Genomic DNA, 24,542 nt, shown 5'->3' with positions numbered 1-24,542 from the left:
CCTGTGAATTTAGGGGGAGGGGTTTGTGAGTTTCCTGCCTTGAGCAGGGGGTTGGACTAGATGACCTGGGAGGTCCCCTCCAACTCTTCTATGATTCTAACAGGCTTCCTCCTCGGGAGGTGGTGGGCTTTCCTTCATTGGAGGTTTTTCAACAGAGGCTGGATGGCCATCTGACAGCAATGAGGATCCTGTGGATTTAGGGGGAGGGGTTTGTGAGTTCCCTGCATTGTGCAGGGGGGTAGACTAGATGACCCTGCAGGTCCCTTCCAACTCTTATGATTCTAAGATGCTCTCTGCCTTTGCTTTTCGAGACCTGAAATCTTTTATCAATTGCTCCCACCCCTTTCTGAGAAAAATTTCCACCTCCAGCACCTAGGCTCAGAGATATACCACACACATCTTAAAAGATTTAGAGGCCGGGTTGGTTTGCAGTAGAACAGCTGGATTCTGAAGGAGATCTGCTCCCTTCCGCCGGCATCACAGGCAGAATCCCTCTTGCAAGCAGTCGCTGGGGAGCAAAGGCAGGATGACGCTGTTGCCATCTTCCTGCCTGTGGGATTCAGAGGCAGCTGGGTGGCCACTGTGAGAACGGAACGCTGAACTAGAGGGCTCTACTGACCTAGCAGGGCTCTACTTATATTCTCAGATTCGAGCCCAAAGGAATTGGTTGGCACCTGTGTGAGACAGGAGGCTGGACGAGATGGAACCTAACTGGTCTGATCTAGCAGGGCTCATCTGATGTTCTTATGAAGGCCTCAGCCTCTCTGCCCTGTTGTTGGCCCTCCGGAGGAACTGGCTGGCCACTGTGTGAGACAGGAGGCTGGACTAGATGGACCCTCCCAGGTCTGACCCAGCAGGGCTCTTCTGAGGTTCTTCTCAGGGGAAGGCCTTGGCCTCTCTGCCCTGTTGTTGGCCCTCCGGAGGAACTGGCTGGCCACTGTGTGAGACAGGAGGCTGGACTAGATGGACCCTCCCTGGTCTGACCCAGCAGGGCTCTTCTGATGTTCTTCTCAGGGGAAGGGCTCGGCCTCTCTGCCCAGTTGTTGGCCCTCCAGAGGAAATGGTTGGCCACTGTGTGAGGCAGGAGGCTGGACTAGATGGACCCTCCCTGGTCTGACCCAGCAGGGCTCTTCTGATGTTCTTCTCAGAGGAAGGCCTCAGCCTCTCTGCCCTGTTGTTGGCCCTCCAGAGGAACTGGCTGGCCACTGTGTGAGACAAGATGCTGGACTAGATGGACCCTCCCTGGTCTGACCCAGCAGGGCTCTCCTGATGTTCTTATGAAGGCCTCAGCCTCTCTGCCCTGTTGTTGGCCCTCCAGAGGAACTGGCTGGCCACTGTGTGAGACAAGATGCTGGACTAGATGGACCCTCCCTGGTCTGACCCAGCAGGGCTCTCCTGATGTTCTTATGAAGGCCTCAGCCTCTTTGCCCTGTTGTTGGCCCTCCAGAGGAACTGGCTGGCCACTGTGTGAGACAAGATGCTGGACTAGATGGACCCTCCCTGGTCTGACCCAGCAGGGCTCTTTTTATGTCCTCTAAATAAAGCAAAATAAATGAAAGTAAATTAAGGAATGGGTCCAGCATAGCCCACACTCTCCTTGGGGATGGAACCCGCCCCCCCCCCACGTGGTTTTGGAATTTGTTCTTCCCGCCCATTCAGAGCAATTTACACTTCTGCTTGCAGAAATCACTGAGAGGTTTGCAACGGTGGGAAGGCAAGAGTTCCTTTGACCGACTGGTTAATGGACACTCTGCAGAGACCAGCCAAACACCCCCCACCCTTGCAACAACATCAAGAAGCAGAACTTGAAGCTCCTGTGCAGCTGAGCAGGTTCTACGGAGAACACCACACATCAAGGGAGAGGAGAGCACAGCATGGCCATTGTGAGCTGTCAGGCAGCAATTTGAGCGACACAGAAGAGTGGAAAGGGAGCGGGAAAAAGAGGCGGGAGCTGAAAAGATCAGTTGCTGCGGAAGTGGTCTAGTTACTGCAGTACTTCAAAGGCATCGGGGAGTATAATAAGTTAGTAAGATTTTTTAGGTGCCCTCTTTGCCCACACTACACACAGCCCCTGCAGCGTCTTCGAAAGTAAAAAAAATACACCCCGAAATCCTAATTCTACAAAACAGTTATAACAATAACTGAAATATTTCACTGGGAAGATGGAAGAAGATGAAGAAGAAGATATTGGATTTATATCCCGCCCTCCACTCCGAAGAGTCTCAGAGCGGCTCACAATCTGCTTTCCCTTCCTCCCCCACAACAGACACCCTGTGAGGTAGATGAAGATATTGGATTTATATCCCGCCCTCCACTCCGAAGAGTCTCAGAGCGGCTCACAATCTCCTTTCCCTTCCTCCCCCACAACAGACACCCTGTGAGGTAGATGAAGATATTGGAGTTATATCCCGCCCTCCACTCCGAAGAGTCTCAGAGGGGCTCACAATCTCCTTCCTGCCCCCCCACAACAGACACCCTGTGAGGTAGATGAAGATATTGGATTTATATCCCGCCCTCCACTCCGAAGAGTCTCAGAGCGGCTCACAATCTCCTTTCCCTTCCTCCCCCACAACAGACACCCTGTGAGGTAGATGAAGATATTGGAGTTATATCCCGCCCTCCACTCTGAAGAGTCTCAGAGCGGCTCACAATCTCCTTTCCCTTCCTCCCCCACAACAGACACCCTGTGAGGTAGATGAAGATATTGGATTTATATCCCGCCCTCCACTCCGAAGAGTCTCAGAGCGGCTCACAATCTCCTTTACCTCCCACCTCCACAACAGACATCCAGTAAGGTGGGTGGGGCTGAGAGGACAACCTCTGCCAGAGCTATGACTGACCCAAGGCCATTCCAGCAGGTGCAAGTGGAGGAGTGGGGAATCAAACCCGGTTCTCCCAGATAAGAGAGCTCTGGCTGACCCAAGACCATTCCAGCAGGTGGTGTGTGTGTGTATATATATATAATTTTTTTTGCCACTGTGTGACACAGAGTGTTGGACTGGATGGGCCATTGGCCTGATCTAACATGGCTTCTCTTATGTTCTTATGAGTGGGGAATCAAACCCAGTTCTCCCAGATAAGAGTCCGCACACTTAATCACTACACCAAACAGGCTCCCAAGAGCCCCTTTCAGTTTCATCTTGACTTTACCATAGAATCACAGAGTTAGAAGGGACCTCTAGGGTGATCTAGTCCAACTCCCCCCCCTGCACAATGTAGGAAACTCACAAACACTTCCCCCTAAATTCACAGGATCTCCATTGCTGTCAGATGGCCATCCAGCCTCTGTTTATAAACCTCCAAGGAAGGAGAGCCCACCACCTCCTGAGGAAGCCTGTTCCACTGAGAAACTGCTCTAACGGTCAGGAAGTTCTTCCTAATGTTCAGCCAGAAACTCTTTCGATCTAATTTCAACCCATTGATTCTGGTCCTACCTTCCGGGGCCACAGAAAACAATTCCACGCCATCCTCTAGATGACAGCCCTTCAAGTACTTGAAGATGGTGACCCTATCCCCTCTCAGCTGCCTCCTCTCCAGGCTAAACATCCCCAGCTCCTTCCACCTTTCCTCATAGGACTTGGTCTCCGGACCTCTCACCATCTTCGTCGCCCTCCTCTGGACCCGTTCCAGCTTGTCTATATCCTTCTTAAAACGTGGTGCCCAAAACTGAACACAATACTCCAGGTGAGGCCTTACCAGAGCAGAGTAAAGCGATACCATCACATCACGTGATCTGGACACTAGACATCTGTGGATACAGCCCAAAATTGCATTGGCCTTTTTAGCCGCCGCGTCACACTGTTGGCTCATGGAGAATGAATAGCTTTGAACTGCTTCTTCGTAAGTGATGTTGCTCTCCTACAAGCTAAAGTTGCTAAACTGAGGCTACTGTAACTGATCACTGATAACCGGAAGAGGTAAGGGCCTAGCGGGACCTCACGCAGTTCCGCAAGGCCTGCAAAGCAGCACTCTTTCAACTGAATAACAGTATAAGACCGGGGGGGGGGGGGCAACGGTAGCTCTCCGGATGTTTTCTGCCTACAACTCCCATCAGCCCCAGCCAGCATGGCCAATGGCTGGGGCTGATGGGAGCTGTAGGCAAAAAAAACATCTGGAGAGCTACCCTTGGCCACTCCGGTATAAGGGGATGCCCAACACTGCTGAACACGTCGAAACTACTCTACGAGCCCCAGAACTGTTTTAAAATTATTTTAATTGCTATTACTTAATCTGTGCTAATTGTTAAATCTTAGTGTTTATCTGTGGTTTTATGGTTTTGGTTTACTTGCCGTGAGCTGCCCTGAGCCTGCTTTGGCGGGGAGGCCGGGATACAAACCCAATAAAAGAAATAAATAAAATAAAGAGGGGCGCTCCGCTAGGCCTGACAAGACTTCATCTCCTCCCGAACTCAGGGAATTTAAAAGCACCTCATCTTAATCTTACGTTGCGACCGCAACCAACACTTGAACTGAAATATTTAATTCAGGGGAAAGCAAAAATGTTTTTATGCTGCCCATTCAGGAGGGAGCAGATACCCGACTACAACACAGCTACAAGCACAGCCAGCTTCAAGAGGGGACTGGAGAAACGTCTGGAGCAGAGATCCATCAGTGGCTATTAGCCACAGTGTATGGATGGAACTCTGTGTCTGGGGCAGGGATGCTCTGTGTTCTTGGTGCTTGGGGGGGTCAGTGGGAGGACTTCTAGTGTCCTGGCCCCACTGGCGGACCTCCTGATGGAACCTGGGGTTTTTTGGCCACTGTGTGACACGGTGAGTTGGACTGGATGGGCCATTGGCCTGATCCAACATGGCTTCTGTTATGTTCTTCTGTCTGAGGCAGTGATGCTCTGTATTCTTGGTGCTTGGGAGGGGAAACAGTGGGAGGACTTCTAGTGTCCTGGCTCCACTGGTGGACCTCCTGACGGAACCTGGGGTTTTTTGGCCGCTGTGTGACACAGAGTGTTGGACTGAATGGGCCACTGGCCTGATCCAACAGGGCTTCTCTTATGTTCTTATGTGACACAGAGTATTGGACTGGAGGGGCCACTGGCCTGATCCAACAGGGCTTCTCTTATGTTCTTATGTGACACAGAGTGTTGGACTGGATGGGCCACTGGCCTGATCCAACACGGCTTCTCTTATGTTCTTATGAGACACAGAGTGTTGGACTGGAGGGGAAACTGGCCTGATCCAACAGGGCTTCTCTTATGTTCTTATGTGACACAGAGTGTTGGGCTGGATGGGCCACTGGCCTGATCCAACACGGCTTCTCTTATGTTCTTATGAGACACAGAGTGTTGGACTGGAGGGGAAACTGGCCTGATCCAACAGGGCTTCTCTTATGTTCTTATGTGACACAGAGTGTTGGACTGGAGGGGCCACTGGCCTGATCCAACAGGGCTTCTCTTATGTTCTTATGTGACACAGAGTGTTGGACTGGAGGGGCCACTGGCCTGATCCAACAGGGCTTCTCTTATGTTCTTATGTTTGGGGCAGTGATGCTCTGTATTCTTGGTGCTTGGGGGGCACAGTGGGAGGGCTTCTGGTGTCCTGGCTCCATTGATGGACCTCCTGATGGCACCTGGGCTTTTTGGCCACGTGTGGCACAGAGTGTTGGGCTGGATGGGCCATTGGCCTGATCCAACAGGGCTTCTCTTATGTTCTTAACTAGTCATCACTGAAAGTCCCATCCTTCGTTCATTTGCCCACTTCCCTTTTACAGGCCATCACCGTAGTCTGCAGCAGTGAGGTCCGCCGTTTAAACCACGTACTGTGTGGAGTGCTATTTCCTCGTGTCTGCTCCTAGCAGCAGGCCCTGTATGAGCCTTCCTTGAGAATGGGGGAGGCTCCAGGCTGTGCTGCCTCTGTTTGGTGTAGCCAGAGCTTGCAGAGACATTCCAAACCGACACCTGACGTTGACCGAGCTCTCCAGTAATGATGAACTCCAGCAAGCAGATGCCCTTCTATCGCTTACACGGGCATGTATGACCACAGATGCCACAGAAGTTCTGACAAGTACCACGTGCGCCAGGACGGTCCACAGCCATGAGAGACAGCGTGAACCTTTGCCTCAGGACTCCCTGCTCTGCGATTTGAGGCTTTTTGGAGCTCTCAGAAGGTGCCTTCTGTTTAGAGTTCCAAGTCCAATTCAAGAAATATCTGTAGACTTTGAAGGTGGAGCCAGGAGACACTGGGGGCGGAGCCAGGAGACACTGAGGGTGGAGCCAGGAGACACTGGGGGTGGAGCCAGGAGCAAGGGTGTGACAAGAATAACTGAACTCCAAAGGGAGTTCTGGCCATCACATTTAAAGGGACCGCACACCTTTTAAATGCCTTCTCTCCTTTGGAAATAATGTAGGGGCACCTTTTTGGGGGCTCATAGAATTCGACCCCCTGGTCCAATCCTTTTGAAACCTGGAAGGTCTTCTGAGGAAGGGCATCAGACGCTACGTGGCAAAAAGCAGCTCCCTGGAGCCCCAGATACCTACAGATCAATTCTCCATTAACCCCTATGGGAATCGGTCTCCAAAGGGAATAATGGGATGCCCAGCAGGCATTTCCCTCCCCACCCCAGCTTACTGATGACCCTGGGGATCTCAGCGGGGAATGGGACCACGGAAGTAAGGAAACTGTGCAATGACACTCTCGCTCCGTGTAGAAAAAATATATGCAATTGTATTCAGTCTTTTCTAAAACATATCCAAAACATCTCTTGTAAATATCTCAATGGTACGGACAAAAACCCATCTTGAGCATAACACTCCTACTGTCCAAACAATACAAAATTAATTAAAGCCCAACGAATCATAAAAAAGAACCGGTCCATTTCGTTTCGGGAAGAACCAGGGGACTGTTGTTTATATTTATGGGTTCCGTCGTGTCGTAGCACTGCATTTCCTATCCTGGCCTTCCAAATTGATATTTTATATGAAATGCCACTGCCAGTCTCCATCCTGCAGCAAAGCAAGCCGTTTGGCAGAAGAGCTTTTCTTTTGGCCCAAAGAAAAGGCATCAAATCACTTGGCAAGGCAGCAAATTGAAAGTAAATGAACTTCCAGGACTGGCCCATTAACTACAGCAATGCAACTGTACCACGCTGGGTGGAATATACACTCCAGCAATTTTATTTTGGACACAGTTAATTTACAGAATAAAGTTGGGGGGGGGGGGCGGGTTACGGTTGTTTTTCTAACCATGTTCCTGGTTCTTCTTCAGCTTCTCCTGGCTTTAAGACAATGTGCATGACATCAGTGCAATATTGGCCGATGGCTCCACCTGGTGGCCACACCTTGACAAGAGAGCTCTCGTTTGCCTCCCGTCTTTCCCCTCCCACGCCTACCAGAAGGGGCCCAGCGTTGGCATCCTGCGGAGAGTAGCTCCCTGGGTAATCGTCATCGTCTTCCTCTTGTATCTGCTGAAACGTCCGCTTCAAGGACTTCTTCTCCTCTGTAACTGAGGAGAGAGAGAGAGACACGGATCTAGTTAAAGAGAGGCAAGAGACTTTTCCAACAGCGCTCGTGCGAGAACGTACATCGTGTCCGGTGCTGCTTCGCCTTCTGTGCAAGGAACGTGCCTCTGCGCGGGCTTGCCCGTTTCTTTATTGAAAGCAGCCCTTCAAAGAGGTATGCCAAGCCACCTCCATGTACCTGAATCAGGCTGAGATACAAATCTGCCTCCGAGCTATTTGAGAAGACGACTGCAGATTTATATCCCACCCTTCTCTCTGAATCAGAGACTCAGAGCGGAATACAATCTCCTTTATCTTCTCTCCCCATAACAGACACCCTATGAGGTGGGTGGGGCTGAAAGGGCTCTCACAGCAGCTGCCCTTTCAAGGACAGTTCTTACAATCTCCTATATCTTCTCCCCCCCCCACAACAGACACCCTGTGAGGTGGGTGGGGCTGAAAGGGCTCTCACAGCAGCTGCCCTTTCAAGGACCGTTCTTACAATCTCCTATATCTTCTCCCCCCCCACAACAGACACCCTATGAGGTGGGTGGGGCTGGAGAGGGCTCTCACAGCAGCTGCCCCGTCAAGGAAGGAAAAAGACTACAGATTTATACCTTACTCTTCTCTCTGAATCAGAGACTCAAGAGCGGCTTACAATCTCCTATATCTTCTCCCCCCCCACAACAGACACCCTGTGAGGTGGGTGGGGCTGAGAGGGCTCTCCTGGCAGCTGCAGGGTAAAAATAGTGGCAAAGGGAATGAACTATGATATGGGAAGCCATTAGATCAGGGGTGTCAAACATGCAGTCCAAGGGCCGAATCAGGCCCCCGGAAGAAGACGACGACTGCAGATTTATACCTCGTCCTTCTCTCTGAACCAGAGACTCAGAGCAGCTCACAATCACCTTTATGTTCTCCCCTCACAGCAGACACCCTGTGAGGTGGGTGGGGCTGAGAGGGCTCTCCCAGCAGCTGCAAGTGGGTGAGTGAGTGAGGAATCAAACCTGGTTCTCCCAGGTAAGAGTCCAAGCACTTAACCACTACACCAAACTGGAGGAGGAAAACCCGTGCTCCAGTTCCTCCGGTGAATTCTGCACTGACGTAAACGGCATCTGTATTTAAGGGACCTGCCTGACCAGCACCGTTACGCCCCCCACCCCTCCCATCTACAAGCACTGCCGATACACGCTTGAGCATCACAAACGGCTGTTCAACCAGGAGGCAGTCCTGCCCCACGACTCCCCCAGGAACACGCACGGAGCTTCCTTAGACTGAATCAGAGCCTTAGTCTATCCAGGCCAGCACAGTCTGCTCAGACTGAGAGGGGCTTCCCAGAGCCTCAGGCAGAGAAGGTTTTTCGCATCACCTGCTGCCCGGTCCTTTTAACCGGAGATGCTGAAGATTGAACCTGGGACCTTCTGCATGCCAAGCAGAGGCTCTTCCACTGAGCCACGGTCTCAGGCTGAGGTCTGTCACATCAACTACTGTCTGGTCTTTTTAACGGGAAATGCCGGGGGATTGAACCTGGGACCTTCTGCATGCCAAGCAGAGGCTCTTCCACTGAGCTGAGGTCCGTCACATCAACTACTGTCTGGTCTTTTTAACGGGAAATGCTGGGGGATTGAACCTGGGACCTTCTGCATGCCAAGCAGAGGCTCTTCCACTGAGCTGAGGTCCGTCACATCAACTACTGTCTGCTCTTTTTAATGGGAAATGCTGGGGGATTGAACCTGGGACCTTCTGCATGCCAAGCAGAGGCTCTTCCACTGAGCCATGGTCTCAGGCTGAGGTCCGTCACATCAACTACTGTCTGGTCTTTTTAACGGGAAATGCCGGGGAATTGAGCCTGGGACCTTCTGCATGCCAAGCAGAGGCTCTTCCACTGAGCCATGGTCTCTGGCTGAGGTCCGTCACATCAACTACTGCCTGGTCTTTTTAACGGGAAATGCCGGGGGATTGAACCTGGGTCCTTCTGCATGCCAAGCAGAGGCTCTTCCACTGAGCCATGGTCTCTGGCTGAGGTCCGTCACATCAACTACTGTCTGGTCTTTTTAACGGGAAATGCCGGGGGATTGAACCTGGGACCTTCTGCATGCCAAGCAGAGGCTCTTCCACTGAGCCATGGTCTCTGGCTGAGGTCCGTCACATCAACTACTGTCTGGTCTTTTTAACGGGAAATGCCGGGGGATTGAACCTGGGACCTTCTGCATGCCAAGCAGAGGCTCTTCCACTGAGCCATGGTCTCAGGCTGAGGTCCGTCACATCAACTACTGTCTGGTCTTTTTTAACGGGAAATGCCGGGGGATTGAACCTGGGACCTTCTGCATGCCAAGCAGAGGCTCTTCCACTGAGCCATGGTCTCTGGCTGAGGTCCGTCACATCAACTACTGTCTGGTCTTTTTAACGGGAAATGCCGGGGGATTGAACCTGGGACCTTCTGCATGCCAAGCAGAGGCTCTTCCACTGAGCCATGGTCTCTGGCTGAGGTCCGTCACATCAACTACTGTCTGGTCTTTTTAACGGGAAATGCCGGGGGATTGAACCTGGGACCTTCTGCATGCCAAGCAGAGGCTCTTCCACTGAGCCATGGTCTCTGGCTGAGGTCTTTCGCATCCCCTGCTGCCTGGTCCTTTTAACCAGAGCTGCCGGGGGATTGAACCTGGGACCTTCTGCACACCCAGCAGATGCTCCGGCACGAGGCCACAGCCCATCCCAAACACACACAAAGCTGCCTTATAACGAATCACACCACTGGTGCCGAGCCACTGCCAGTTGCTTGATGGAGGCGTGCCTCTATTTTATACCTCTCTGATTGGTAACAGCAGCCTCTGATATCAGAGATGGAGCTCTTCACGGGTTCATCTGGAAGGGCATGCAGAAGGTCCCCGGTTCGATCCCCCAGCATCTCTCCTGTTAAAAGGACAAGGCAGGAGGGGATGTGAAAGGCAACCCTACAAGGTTGCCAAAGGTGACCTTTAGCTAATCGAGCGACCTTTAACTTCACGCATCTTGAAGGGTGGCAGGTCCAACAAGGCAAGGCCAACAGAGGGCAATTTCTCTCCGCCATGTTCCCTCCCCTCCTTCCCAAAGAGGTGCAACTCAAAAAGGTTGCATCTAATATTTTAAATACTAGCGGGATCAAATACAAATGCGTTTACAAATACAAACACAAAGCTGGCTGAGTTGCAAAATACAAAGTTTTACTTGTCCTACAAAAACCCAACACAGCCCCAAAAATAGATCTATTTTATTACTGTGCAGGGAGCAGAAAATCTGGCAATTTAAGAACATAAGAGAAGCCATGTTGGATCAGGCCAATGGCCCCTCCAGTCCAACACTCTGTGTCACACAGTGGCCAATGTGTGTGTGTACACACACACACACACACACACTGTTGCTAATAGCTACTGATGGACCTCTGCTCCATATTTTTATTCAATCCCCTCTTAAAGCTGGCTATGCTTGCAGCCGCCACCTCCTGTGGCAGTGAATTCCACATGTTAATCACCCTGTGGGTGAAGAAGGACTTCCTTTTATCTGTTTTAACCCGACTGCTCAGCAATTTCACTGAATGCCCACGAATTCTTGTATTGTGAGAAAGGGAGAAAAGGTCTTCTTTCTCTGCTTTCTCCATCCCATGCATAATCTTAAGAACATAAGAGAAGCCATGTTGGATCAGGCCAATGGCCCATCCAGTCCAACACTCTGTGTCACACAGTGGCCAATGTGTGTGTGTACAACCACACATATATACTGTAGCTAATAGCCACTGATGGACCTCTGCTCCATATTTTTATCCAATCCCCTCTTGAAGCTGGCTATGCTTGTAGCCGCCGCCACCTCCTGTGGCAGTGAATTCCACATGTTAATCACCCTTTGGGTGAAGAAGTACCGTACTTCCTTTTATCCGTTTTAACCCGACTGCTCAGCGATTTCACCGAATGCCCACGAGTTCTTGTATTGTGAGAAAGGGAGAAAAGTACTTCTTTCTCTACCTTCTCCATCCCATGCATAATCTTGTCAACCTCTATCATGTCACCCCGCAGTCGACGTTTCTCCAAGTGAAAGAGAAACATCGACTGCGGGGTGACACAACAGAGGTTTACAAGATGTTAATATCAGGTATGTTAATATCAGTTCCTCCGTGGTCCCAGTAATCCATCACGTCACCATTGCAGGAGAGGGACGGCTTTACTGGGAGTTGCCGAATGTCAAGGAAGCCTCATCTGTGATTGTGCTCAAGTGGGAAGCCCCTGCCTCCCCAGCAGCCTCCTTGCCAATGCTGCAAAGGGGGGGGGGGGGGGGGGGTTCCTCTGCTAAGCCCTCTGGAAGCCGCCACGAGCCACCGGATGGCTCCTGTTCAGGCAGCGGCTGGAAAGAAATCCACGCTCTGCTTTCCCAATCTGTGCTTATTCCATCTTAATCCTACCAAACGGCCCCACGCCTGCCAGAAGCTGTTTTCCTAGAACCGCCATCTGCTTGCTGAAAGGTGTTGGCACATTCCCCAACAATACTGTTCAGGTAAGCGTGTCAACACTAGAGACGCGCTGCTACGTTGCAGGGTGTTTTGCGGCGCGTTCCAGAGCAAAGCTAGCTGAGGAAGAGCTACTGCCGTGAAGCGCCGAGACAAGAAGCAGGGCGGGGAGGGTACAAATAGCGGCAAAGGGAATGAACCATGATCTGGGAAGCCGTTAGATCGGGGGTGTCAAACATGCAGTCCAAGGGCTGAATCAGGCCCCCGGAAGAAGATGACGACTGCAGATTTATACCCCGCCCTTATCTCTGAATCAGAGACTCAGAGTGGCTTACAATCTCCTTTATCTTCCTCCCCCACAACAGACACCCTGTGAGGTGGGTGGGGCTGAGAGAGCTCTCCCAGCAGCTGCCCTTTCAAGGACAACCTCTGCCAGAGCTATTCCTGACCCAAGGCCATTCCAGCAGCTGCAAGTGGAGGAGTGAGAAATCAAACCTGGTTCTCCCAGATAAAGAAGACTGCAGGTTTATACCCTACCCTTCTCTCTGCATCAGAGACTCAGAGTGGCTTACAATCTCCTTTATCATCTTCCCCCACAACAGACACCCTGTGAGGTGGGTGGGGCTGAGAGAGCTCTGACAGAAGCTGCCCTTTCAAGGACAGCTCTGCCAGAGCTCTGGCTGACCCAAGGCCATTCCAGCAGGTGCAAGTGGAGGAGTGGAGAATCAAACCCAGTTCTCCCAGATAAGAGTCCGCACACTTCATCACTACACCAAACTGGCTCCTATCAGGCCCCCGAGCAACTGGCTATCATCTGCTTCCTTCTCCCTCTCTCTTGCTTCCTTCTGCACCTCAGCTTGCTTTGCAAGGCTTGCTCAATTGCACAGGAGCTACAAAGCAAACCCTCTATTTTCTCCATTGGCTGAGGCTCCTCCCTTCAGGAGGAAGAGGGATGAGGCAGAGTTTGTTGTTCCAGGCTCTCTCAATTGCATAGCAGAGCTACTGAGCCAAACCTCTCTTCCTTATATTGCCTGAGGCTCCCGCACAAGTCCCCCGAGGAAAGAAGGAAAGAGTCACAGTTTCCTTTGCCCAGTTCCCTGGATCCCATGGGAGAAATACAAAGAAAGCACCTTTAAGGCCAACAAGTGCTAGCATTTTAAGCAAGTTTCTATCTCTGCAACCTAATTTTAAATAGCTATAAACATGGCCCAGCGTGACATGGCCCGACCCAACAAGGTCTCATTTATGTCAGATCTGGCCCTCATAATAATTAAGCTCAACACTCCAGCATTAGATAGAACCTCCGCATTAAGGGAAAAAGGAAAGGAAAGGTCCCCTGCACAAGCACCAGTCGTTTTCGACTCTGGGGTGATGTTGCTTTCGCAGCATTTTCACGGCAGACATTTTACGGGGTGGTTTGCCATTGCTCTTCCCAGTCATCTACACTTCCCCACCCGGGCAAGCTGGGTGCTCATTTGACCGACCTCGGAAGGATGGAAGGCTGAGTCAACCTTGAGCCGGCTACCTGAAAACCCAGCTTCTACCAGGGATCTAACTAAGGTCGTGAGCAGAGCTTAGGACTGCAGTACTGCAGGTTTACAAGATTATGCATGGGATGGAGAAGGTAGAGAAAGAAGTCCTTTGCTCCCTTTCTCACAATACAAGAACTCATGGGCATTCAGTGAAATTGCTGAGCAGTCGGGTTAGAATGGATAAAAGGAAGTCCTTCTTCACCCAAAGGGTGATTAACATGTGGAATTCACTGCCACAGGAGATGGTGGCGGCTACAAGCATAGCCACCTTCAAGAGGGGGTTAGATAAAAATATGGAGCAGAGGTCCATCAGTGGCCATTAGCCACAGTGTGTGTGTATATATATATATATATATATATATAGGCCACTATGTGATACAGAGTGTTGGACTGGAGGGGCCACTGGCCTGATCCAACAGGGCTTCTCTTATGTTCTTGTGTGACACAGTGTTGGACTGGATGGGCCACTGGCCTTATCCAACAGGGCTTCTCTTATGTTCTTATGTGACACAGAGTGTTCAGCTGGAGGGGCCACTGGCCTGATCCAACAGGGCTTCTCTTATGTTCTTATGTGACACAGAGTGTTGGACTGGAGGGGCCACTGGCCTGATCCAACAGGGCTTCTCTTATCTTCTAAGGCCCCGGAGATTTCTTGCCAGTCTGAATAGACAATACTGACTTTGATGGACGGAGGGTCTGGTGCAGTAGAAGGCGGGTTCACGTGTTCGATTGTGCCTGAAGCTAATGTACTTTCCACGCATTCAATTAGCTGCTTTTAAAAGGGCAGGTTAGAAATCTGCCTAAGGTTAGTTGAAGGCTTCCAGTCAGGTAGCTGTCTTCTAAAGCGGGAGGGGCCCCACAGCTCACAACTACAGGCCGTTTGGGTGAGTACATCTCCCCCCCCTTTGCCATCTGGCCTTTCTTTTTGGGAAAAACACCAGGTTTGCCCAGGACAACAAGACCCTCCCTTTCTGAACAGCGGGCTCATTAGAAGGTGGGCGCCGGCATACAGATGGCTGACAGCTGGAGGGCGAGGGGTGCTTGAGATGGCCTCCGAAATCTGGTCTGGCAGGGAGGCAGCATCTGGCGGCTCCAAGAAAAGGCGAAGCACAAGCTGGCCACCGAGCAGCCGCTGCCACGCTGGACAAGGGGGCCGGGTGTCGCTGGCTGGCTTCCAGAGCACAAACAGCAGCCAGCCTCCCATCGACCTGTGGAAAACCAACCAGCTGTGCCGCCTTTGCTCTCTTCCAAAGACCACTGTCAACTACTGTTTCAAGGAAAATCCCAGAATTAAAGCACTGGCGAGCGGAAGCGGTTCTCACGCTCTGCTCGCGGGGGATGCTGCCGCCACCAACTCCTTGCCAGTGCTTTGGTCCAGGCCGCAGAGGGCAGGACGACAGATCTGAAAGCTCGCTTTAACGCCGCGTCCTCCCGCTCTGCTCTCGAGACGGCAGTTCGGCGGGGCTTCCCTACTAAAGATGAAGGATTCAGAAAAGAGCCACGAGCCAAAAAAAAAAAATTAATTGTTGGATCAAAAACTACCATCGATACACCAACGTATGTTCTTTTGGTGTCCCCCCTGGGCTGAAGCAAAGGTTAAGAGCACACCAATGAAATAAAATTAATCTCTCGCGCATCTCTGTGGCCCCCTCCCTGAAATTCACAATTACATACTCCTCGGAGCAAGGATCTTTTGTCTTTCCTTCGGCTCTCTGTTAAACGCCGCATACCTCACGGGTGTTAGGAAGACATAAACTGGAGAGGCAGTTTGGTATAGTGGTGAGGTGTGCGGACTCTTATCTGGGAGAACCGGGTTTGATTCCCCATTCCTCCACTTGCACCTGCTAGCATGGCCTTGGGTAAGTCATAGCTCTGGCAGAGGTTGTCCTTGAAAGGGCAGCTGCTGTGAGAGCCCTCTCCAGCCCCACCCACCTCACAGGGTGTCTGTTGTGGGGGAGGAAGGAAAAGGAGATTGTGAGCCGCTCTGAGACTGCTCGGAGTGGAGGGTGGGATATAAATCCAATATCTTCATCTACCTCACAGGGTGTCTGTTGGGGGGGAGGAAGGGAAAGGAGATTGTGAGCTGCTCTGAGACTCTTCGGAGTGGAGGGCGGGTTATAAATCCAATATCATCATCTTCTTCTAAAAATCATTAACAGTCAAGCTTCTGGGAAATGTGATGAAGGCCACCGCGTTACTTTTCCTGCAATTTCATAGCGAAACAGAAAGACTAGGAGCACATCCCTAAAAGGGCTGTCTACAAGCAATTGAGAGATCGCGATTTCCAGCATAAGAACATAAGAGAAGCCATGTTAGATCAGGCCAATGGCCCATCCAGTCCAACACTCTGTGTCACACAGTGGCCAAAAAAAATTATACACACACACAGTGGCTTATAGCCACTGATGGACCTCTGCTCCATATTTTTATCTAAACCCCTCTTGAAGGTGTCTATGCTTGTGGCCGCCACCACCTCCTGTGGCAGTGAATTCCACATGTTAATCACCATATGGGTGAAGGACTTCCTTTTATCCGTCTCTTACCCTTTAACCGACCAGGCTAGCTTCAGAATACACCCATTCAGAGTGGGATAACCCACCTGCCACATGTTCAGTGTGGTGAGAACCAGAGAGGATAGTGAGGAACTCCAAAGGGATCTGTTGAGGCTGGGTGAGTGGGCGTCAACGTGGCAGATGCGGTTCAATGTGGCCAAGTGCAAAGTAATGCACATTGGGGCCAAGAATCCCAGCTACCAATACAAGTTGATGGGGTGTGAACTGGCAGAGACTGACCAAGAGAGAGATCTTGGGGTCGTGGTAGATAATTCACTGAAAATGTCAAGACAGTGTGCGTTTGCAATAAAAAAGGCCAACGCCATGCTGGGAATGATTAGGAAGGGAATTGAAAACAAATCAGCCAGTATCATAATGCCCCTGTATAAATCGATGGTGCGGTCTCATTTGGAGTACTGTGTACAATTCTGGTCACCGCACCTCAAAAAGGATATTATAGCATTGGAAAAAGTCCAGAAAAGGGCAACTAGAATGATTAAAAGGCTGGAACACTTTCCCTATGAAGAAAGGTTAAAACGCTTGGGGGGTCTTTAGCTTGGAGAAATGTCGACTGAGGGGTGACATGGTAGAGGTTGACAAGATTATGTGTGGGATGGAGAAAGTAGAGAAAGAAGTCCTTTTCTCCCTTTCTCACAATACAAGAACTCGTGGGCATTCAATGAATGCCAGGTAGTCAGGCCTTAGTAGTCAGGTTAGAACGGATAAAAGGAGGTACTTCTTCACCCAAAGGGTGATTAAAATGTGGAATTTAGTGCCACAGGAGGTGGCAGTGGCTACAAGCATAGCCAGCTTCAGGAGGGGATTGGATAAAAATGGGGAGCAGAAGTCTATCAGTGGCTATTAGCCAGAGAGAGAGAGAGAGAGAGTGTGTGTGTGTGTATATGTATATATATATTTTGGCCACTGTGTGACACAGAGTGTTGGACTGGAGGGGCCACTGGCCTGATCCAACATGGCTTCTCTTATGTTCTTAAAAAGAAGGAATATAAAACAAACTGCTTGCACAGCACTGAGCCTTTCCTTGAAAGAAGGAAACACCCCGGAATTGGAAAAGACTGGAGCTTGCACAGGGGGACTACCTTGACCTTTTTTTACCGCAACGTATTTTTATTTTATTCATTTATTTACTTTAAACTTACATCCCCCTCCTCTCTGCGAAGAGACTCTCGAAGGATTGGCTACATCAGGGGTGTGTGGCCTAATATGCAAAGGAGTTCCCTCCCTGTCCCGCCTGCCTATACCGTAGCCGTCTGTGTTCACGCCGGTCTTCTCACAGGGGCTCTGTCCTTGCACGCTCCGCAGGCTACAAAAAAAGCCCCGGGAAGGGGCAAACCCCTCGTCAATAAATCCAGAGTGTGGCTTTGTACAAAGGTCTCCCACTCCCAGCCTGAATCCAACCATGGCAGCAACGCGGTTCCGCACCTGAGGAGGTGCCACAATGATGCTGGTGCCAGAGTCCTTGGGGACTACTTGGCAGCACTGCCGTTAACTGCCCATCGCTACACAGCAGCCCACTATTTCAGGGGTGGCCAACGGTAGCTCTCCTGATGTTTTTGGCCTACAATTCCCATCAGCCTCAGCCAGCATGGCCAATGGCTGGGGCTGATGGGAGCTGTAGGCAAAAAAAACCACTTGGAGAGCTACTGTTGGCCACCCCTGCAGTATTTGAAGGACTGGAACTGGAGATTTGTAGAAGCAGCACCTGCTTACCTTTTGGTTGGGGGCTATTGGAGTCCTCCATGGACAGTTTCAGCTGCTGTATGAATTCGCTGCCATACACGCTCCTTTCTTGCCAGATGTTCAGCAGCCGCTCCAAGGGCTTCTTGCAGCCCTCGTCTGCCTCTCTGCGGGGGGGTGAGAGATTTGAACAGAAGAGGACTGAAACATGCCAAGGCAAGTGCTGAACACACACACACACACACACAGGAGGAAGAGAGCATGAACAGAAATGCCTCCACACTTGGCCCCCCTCCGCAGAATAATAATAATAATAATAATAATAATAGATTTTATTTCTACCCCGCCTTCCCCGCCTAGGCGGCTCAGGGCGGCTCACAACAATTCATACATTAACATAAATGATAAAACATTAGATTTAACAATTAAAATTAAACATATAAAAACCAGTTAGTTAAGTTAAAATACATAATTTAGTTATATTATATATATATCTGGCAGCAATAAAACTGTTCTGGCGCTGATTCTGCCAGTTAAGGTAATATTAAAGATGGCGGTTCTTTGTTCCTAGCAACTCAGCAGTCAATATCGTTATAAGCTTGTCTAAAAAGGGCGGTCTTGCAGGCCCTGCGGAACTGGAATAAGGAAAGGCACAGGGGCACAACAGCTGCAAAAGCCTAAGATGAACAAGCGTGGCTTGCCAAGAAAGCTGCCCGCCTCTACACCAGCATCAAGCGACTTTGGGATTTGAAACATTCGGTTTCAAAGCAATGGGACTGTCTAGTCAAGGGGTCCCCAAGCACTTCGAGCCTGCCAGCATTTCTGGAATTCTGAAACAGCATGGCGGGCACAGCCACAAAACGGCCAGCATGGCTCGCTTCTTCGAGGTGGCAGCTGAGGCCAAAGCAACGTTTTTTAAAAAAAAAATCTGCAGAGCCAATCAGAAAACTTGCCAGAGAAAAGTTTCACCTGACCTCACCCACTCTGCAAACACACTTGGCGGGCACCAGGAACGACGCCCGGGGGATGCCATGGAGCCCAACGGAACCCGTAGGAGACCCCCATCTCATTTAACTTAATCTTTAAATTTCTTTTTTTTTCAGAAAAATAAGTTGTTTTATTATATTATACATGCAACCTATAACATAGCCAAACATACATACTCAAAGAATTCAACATACCCACCACCATTTACAAAGGGAACGTATAGATAACTTTCTAACACTTATATCTTATTCTATCTATTCAAATCTTAAATGTTCCACCCATTCGTACACCGATTTCCAAGTATCATTACATTCCGTAATATTACCATCTCTCAACCTCGTGGTTAAGAGATCCATTTCTATAGTCTCCATTAATTTAACTATAAACTCATTCCTATTTGGAATATTATATGGTCTTCCAATATCTGGTGTACAGAATTCTGGCAATAGTTAGTATATGGAGCAGAACTTTTTTCCCCCCGATTTGGACACATCAGTTTTACAGACATTTAATAGGAAAAGTTCGGGTAGATGGGGGATGTTTTTTTTTTTTAATATCTTTTGAATCCATATGGACACCTGAATCCAATATTTCTTTGCCCTATCACAGAGCCACCATATGTGGAATAGGGAGCCTTTCGTTTTGTTACACTTCCAACATTTATTTGAAATCTCTGGATACGCTCTGGACAGTTTATCTGGGGTATAATACCAGCGATAAATCAATTTGTACAAATTTTCTTTAAATAAAGCAGATTTCGTCAATTTCAAATTTTCTTTCCAAATCTTTTCCCATTCGGTAATTTCAATACTGTATCCTGTATCCGATACAATTTTTTAAATTTCTATCCCGCCAGTGGGCTCAGGGTGGCTCACAACAGTAAAAACCGCAGAGTTAAAACAAGAGCACAAAAACAGACACGACAAAACAGGAGCAGCGCAGGAAAGTCTTACAGACGTCTGCAGCAAACAGCATGCGGCTGATGGCTGGTAGCATAACAGAACACCACAATGGGGAAACGCTGGGGCAAGTGAGGACTTGCAGGGAACGCCCGCTGGATTAGCGAAAAGCCTGGCGGAAGAGCTCGATCTTACAGGCCCTGCGAAACCCTAGTAAGTCCCGCAGGGTCCGGATCTTCAGCGGGAGCTCGTTCCACCAGGTAGGGGCCCGGACCGAAAAGGCCCTGGCCCTTGTTGAAGTCAGCCGGGGTGTGTGTGTGTGTTTCCATATGGGGAGAGGCAATCCCAAAGATATGCAGGCCCCTGCATAATCATCCAGTGTTCACAGGTAAACACAGAGATATCCAGAAAGCTAAAAACCAATCCATGTGATTATCACATGGAGTTCACTGCCACAGGAGGCGGTGGGGGCTACAAGCATAGAAAACTTCAAGAGGGGACTGGATAAACATCTGGAGCAGAGGTCCATCAGTGGCTATTAGCCACAGCGTACAGATGCAACTCCCGGTCCGAGGCAGTGATGCTCTGTATTCTTGGTGTTGGGGCGGCAACAGTGGGAGGGCTTCTACTGTCCTGGCCCCACTGATGGACCTCCTGATGGCACCTGGTTTTTTTGGCCACTGGGTGACACAGAGTGTTGGATTGGATGGGCCATTGGCCTGATCCAACAGGGCTTCTCTTATGTTCTTATATCTGGGGCAGTGATGCTCTATATTCTGCGTGCTTGGGGAGGGGCACAGTGGGAGGGCATCTAGCCCCACTGATGGACCTCCTGATAGCACCTGGTTTTTTTGGCCCCTGTGTGACACAGAGTAGCTCTGTGGGCCATTGGTCTGATTCAACATGGTTTCTCTGATGTTCTTATGTCTGGGGCAGTGACGCTGGGAGAGCCAGTTTGGTGTAGTGGTTAAGCGTGCGGACTCTTATCTGGGAGAACCGGGTTTGATTCCCCACTCCTCCACTTGCACCTGCTGGCATGGCCTTGGGTCAGCCATAGCTCCGGCAGAGGTTGTCCTTGAAAGGGCAATTGCTGTGAGAGCCCTCTCAGCCCCACCCACCTCACAGGGTGTCTGTTGTGGGGGAGGAAGGCAAAGGAGATTGTGAGCCGCTCTGAGACTCTTCAGAGTGGAGGGCGGGATATAAATCCAATATCTTCATCTACCTCACAGGGTGTCTGTTGCGGGGGAGGAAGGAAAAGGAGATTGTGAGCCGCTCTGAGACTCTTCGGAGTGGAGGGCAGGATATAAATCCAATATCTTCTTCTTGGGGGGGGGGGGGCTTCTAGTGTCCTGGCCCCACTGATGGACCTCCTGGTGGCACTTGGTTTTTTTTGGCCACTGTGACACACAGAATGTTGGCCTGGATGGCTCACTGGCCTGATCCAACATGGCTTTTCTGATGTTCTTAAAGCACTGGCTTGTTCTTCTTCCTCTGTGCACTGTAGATATACTTGATGTGCGGTCTAAGGTCTCCTATAAATGGCTCCGCAGCCTTTACCCAGCTGATAATGCCTCCCATGCTGGGAAATGACACGAAGCTCCTCATTTGTAGCCTGACTCCCAGTGAGAGAAGCGAGAAGAGTCCAATGAAAGACGGAGTGAACCCAGCAGGAAGGCAATTTTGGGTGGGGGGGGGGGGGTGGGGGAGGGGGAAATTCTGATAAATCCATCCCAGTCACAACGCTGACCTCATTCGAAACAGTGTTCAGACAGAGTGACGGCCCCCGTGGAATAACTAACAATCGAACGAGCCTGCCAACTGAGAGACTGAGGGAGACAACTCAAGATTTCTGCAGAGAATACGACGATCTGGTCATCTGAATGGCACAGTCGTAGCCCTTCAAAGTAACAGAGCTAAGGAAAGTTAGGTTTGCTGAACTCTGAAATTAATGTTTATGTGGTGTGGAAATGGAGCGTGCCCGGATAAGTTTCAGAAGAAACAGAAGGACATAAGAGATGCCATGTTGGATCAGGCCAATGGCCCATCCAGTCCAACACTCTGCGTCACGTAAGAACATAAGAGAAGCCATGTTGGATCAGGCCAGTGGCCCTTCCAGTCCAACACTCTGCGTCACGTAAGAACATAAGAGAAGCCATTTTGGATTAGGCCAATGGCCCTTCCAGTCCAACACTCTGTGTCATATAAGAACACAAGAGAAGCCCTGTGGGATCAGGCCAGTGGCCCATCCAGTCCAACACTCTGTGTCACATAAGAGAAGCCCTGTTGGATCAGGCCATTGGCCCCTCCAGTCCAACACTCTGTGTCACATAAGAACATAAGAGAAGCCCTGTTGGATCAGGCCAGTGACCCCTCCAGTCCAACACTCTGTGTCACATAAGAACATAAGAGAAGCCCTGTTGGATCAGGCCAGTGGCCCCTCCAGTCCAACACTCTGTGTCACATAAGAACATAAGAGAAGCCCTGTTGGATCAGGCCAGTGGCCCATCCAGTCCAACACTCTGTGTCACATAAGAACACAAGAGAAGCCATATATATGTGTATACACACACATACACACACATATATATACACACTGTGGCTAATAGCCACTGATGGACCTCTGCTCCCCTCTTGAAGCTGGCTATGCTTGTAGCCGCCACCACCTCCTGTGGCAGTGAATTCCACATGTTAATCGCCCTTTGGGTGAAGAAGTACTTCCTTTTATCAATTTTAACCTGTCTGCTCAGCGATTTCATCGAATGCCCACGAGTTCTCGTATTGTGAGAAAGGGAGAAAAGTCCTTCTTTCTCTACTTTCTCCATCCCATGCATAATCTTATCAACCTCTATCATGTCACCCCCGCAGTCGACGTTTCTCCAAGCTAAAGAGCCCCAAGCGTTTCAACCTTTCTTCATAGGGAAAGTGTTCCAGCCCTTTAATCATTCTAGTTGCCCTTTTCTGGACTTTCTCCTATGCTATAATAGCCTTTTTGAGGTGCAGTGACCAGAATTGTACACGGTATTCCAAATGACCTGAGCAAGCTCAACAGAGGCAGGGCTGCAGCTGGTGGATGCTCCAAAGTCCCACAGCCAATGCTTTGCAGGATCAATGCCCTGGATGCCGAACTCCAGGTGGGGCCTGGAGATCTCCTGTTATTGCAAGTGATCTCAGGCAATAGAGGCACATTTCCCTGGAGAAAAGGGGTACTTTGAAGGGTGGACTGCATGGTGTTACATCCCTGCTGAAGCCCCTCTCCTTCCCTAAGTGTACCTGCCCCAGCCCCCCCCCCCCAGAACTGGCAACCCTCCCCCCCAACCCCAGACACATGTTGACTCTCTTCTACCCCTCTGCATCTTCTCTCCGCTCCCCCCCTCTCCCCCCCCCCCCCGTTTATGTACTGGAAGGCAGGCTTTGGGTGAAAAGATGCAGTCAATAAAGATATGCTAACACCATTAAGACTCTTTTCGAGCGCAACCAGAAATTTTAATTTCTCACACAACTAGTTCTTTAAAATGCAGGAGGGGCAAACGCACATCAGAAAAAGGTGGACCTCTTGAGCGTTTCTGCGCTGCATTCCCGCTCCACAATGACCTTTACGTTTCCCCGACAGCAGAAAGGCCTGAGCTGTGATAGACTCTCCCACTGCCTTTCACATGACTTGGGACAACTCTGCTGGTTCAGAAACATTCAGCTCAGGACACTTAACACTGCAGCGGTGAACAGGGAGGAAAGGGCTGCTTTTGAGGATGGACTGCAGGGCATTACATCCCTGCTGAAGCCCTTCTCCTTCCCAAAGCGTCCCATTTTGCACACCTGTGAGCTCCCCAAGGGCTCCTTGGGGGGGGGAGGCGAGACACCACTGAAAACCAAAAAAACCAACAGGTTTTGAACCAACACCGGTGGTTCGGATGCAACAGAATTCTCCACCAACCCAGCCAACCAAGCTTTCCCCTGAACCTGTCAAGAACAAAAATCCCAGTATGAGAAAGAAGACTGCAGATTTATACCCCGCCCTTCTCTCTGAATCAGAGACTCAGAGCAGATTACAGTCTCCTATATCTTCTCCCCCCACCCACAACAGACACCCTGCGAGGCAGGTGGGGCTGAGAGGGCTCTCACAGCAGCTGCCCTTTCAAGGACAGAGTCTCAGAGCGGCCTACAATCTCCATTCCCTTTCTCCCCCATAACAGACACCCTGTGAGGCAGGTGGGGCTGAGAGAGCTCTCCCAGAAGCTGCCCTTTCAAGGACAGAGTCTCAGAGCAGCTCACATTTATCTCCTTCCCCAACAACAGACATCTTGTGAGGTGGGTGGGGCTGAGAGGGATCTCCCAGAAGCTTCCCTTTCAAGGACAACTTCTACGAGAGCTGTGGCTGACCCAAGGCCATTCCAGCAGCTGTAGGTGGAGGAGGAGTGGAGAATCAAACCTGGTTCTCCCAGATAAGAGTCCGCGCACTTCAACACTATACCAAACTGGCTCTCAAGAAGATGGTAGATTTATACCCCACCATTCTCTCTGAATCAGAGTCTCAGAGTGGCTCACAATCTCCTTTACTTTCCTCCCCCACAACAGACACCCTGTGAGGTGGGGTGGGCCTGAGAGAGCCCTTTCAAGGACAACTCCTGTAATAGCTATGGCTGACCCAAGGCCATTCCAGCAGGTGCAAGTGGAGGAGTGGGGAATCAAACCCGGTTCTCCCAAGTAAGAGTCCACGCACTTAACCACTACACCAAACTGGCTCTCAAGAGCTTCTTCAGGTCTTATGGGTTGCAGCCAGAGCAGCAAGACAAGGAGGTCTACAGTTCCACCTGCCCCCCCCCTGCCCCAGGCCGGATAAACAAAAGCTGAAGTTGCACCCACCTGGCAACGTGTGAAAAAGCATCCACAAGAACAGATTCAAATTCCCTCGTGAACTCTGGTCCTTTCCTCTTGCTGTTCTGGATGACATC

At 50.4% G+C, this 24,542-nt stretch overlaps 1 protein-coding gene across 4 annotated transcripts in view; it reads right to left on the bottom strand.

Annotated features, from left to right (window-relative positions):
- RPRD1B (regulation of nuclear pre-mRNA domain containing 1B) overlaps nt 1-24,542 on the bottom strand; it is an 81,055-nt gene that overhangs the window by 24,339 nt on the left and 32,174 nt on the right. For 2 of the 4 annotated variants that reach the window (XM_060263905.1, XM_060263902.1), the window contains exons 3-4: nt 17,741-17,874; nt 7,341-7,453 (exon numbers count right to left, since the gene is read on the bottom strand). The exons of 1 other annotated variant lie outside the window; for it this stretch is intronic. In XM_060263905.1, the coding sequence (XP_060119888.1) occupies nt 7,341-7,453; nt 17,741-17,874 (247 nt within the window). Of the gene's footprint in view, nt 1-7,340; nt 7,502-10,837; nt 10,843-17,740; nt 17,875-24,542 lie in introns of all 4 variants that reach the window. One more of the 4 variants, XM_060263913.1, reaches the window with a different exon arrangement.

Source organism: Heteronotia binoei, chromosome 2 (genome assembly GCF_032191835.1).
Source record: "Heteronotia binoei isolate CCM8104 ecotype False Entrance Well chromosome 2, APGP_CSIRO_Hbin_v1, whole genome shotgun sequence".
Classification (NCBI taxonomy): domain Eukaryota; kingdom Metazoa; phylum Chordata; class Lepidosauria; order Squamata; family Gekkonidae; genus Heteronotia; species Heteronotia binoei.
The sequence above is the reverse complement of the archived record's forward strand: the minus strand, read 5'-3'. Positions and strand labels throughout refer to the sequence as shown.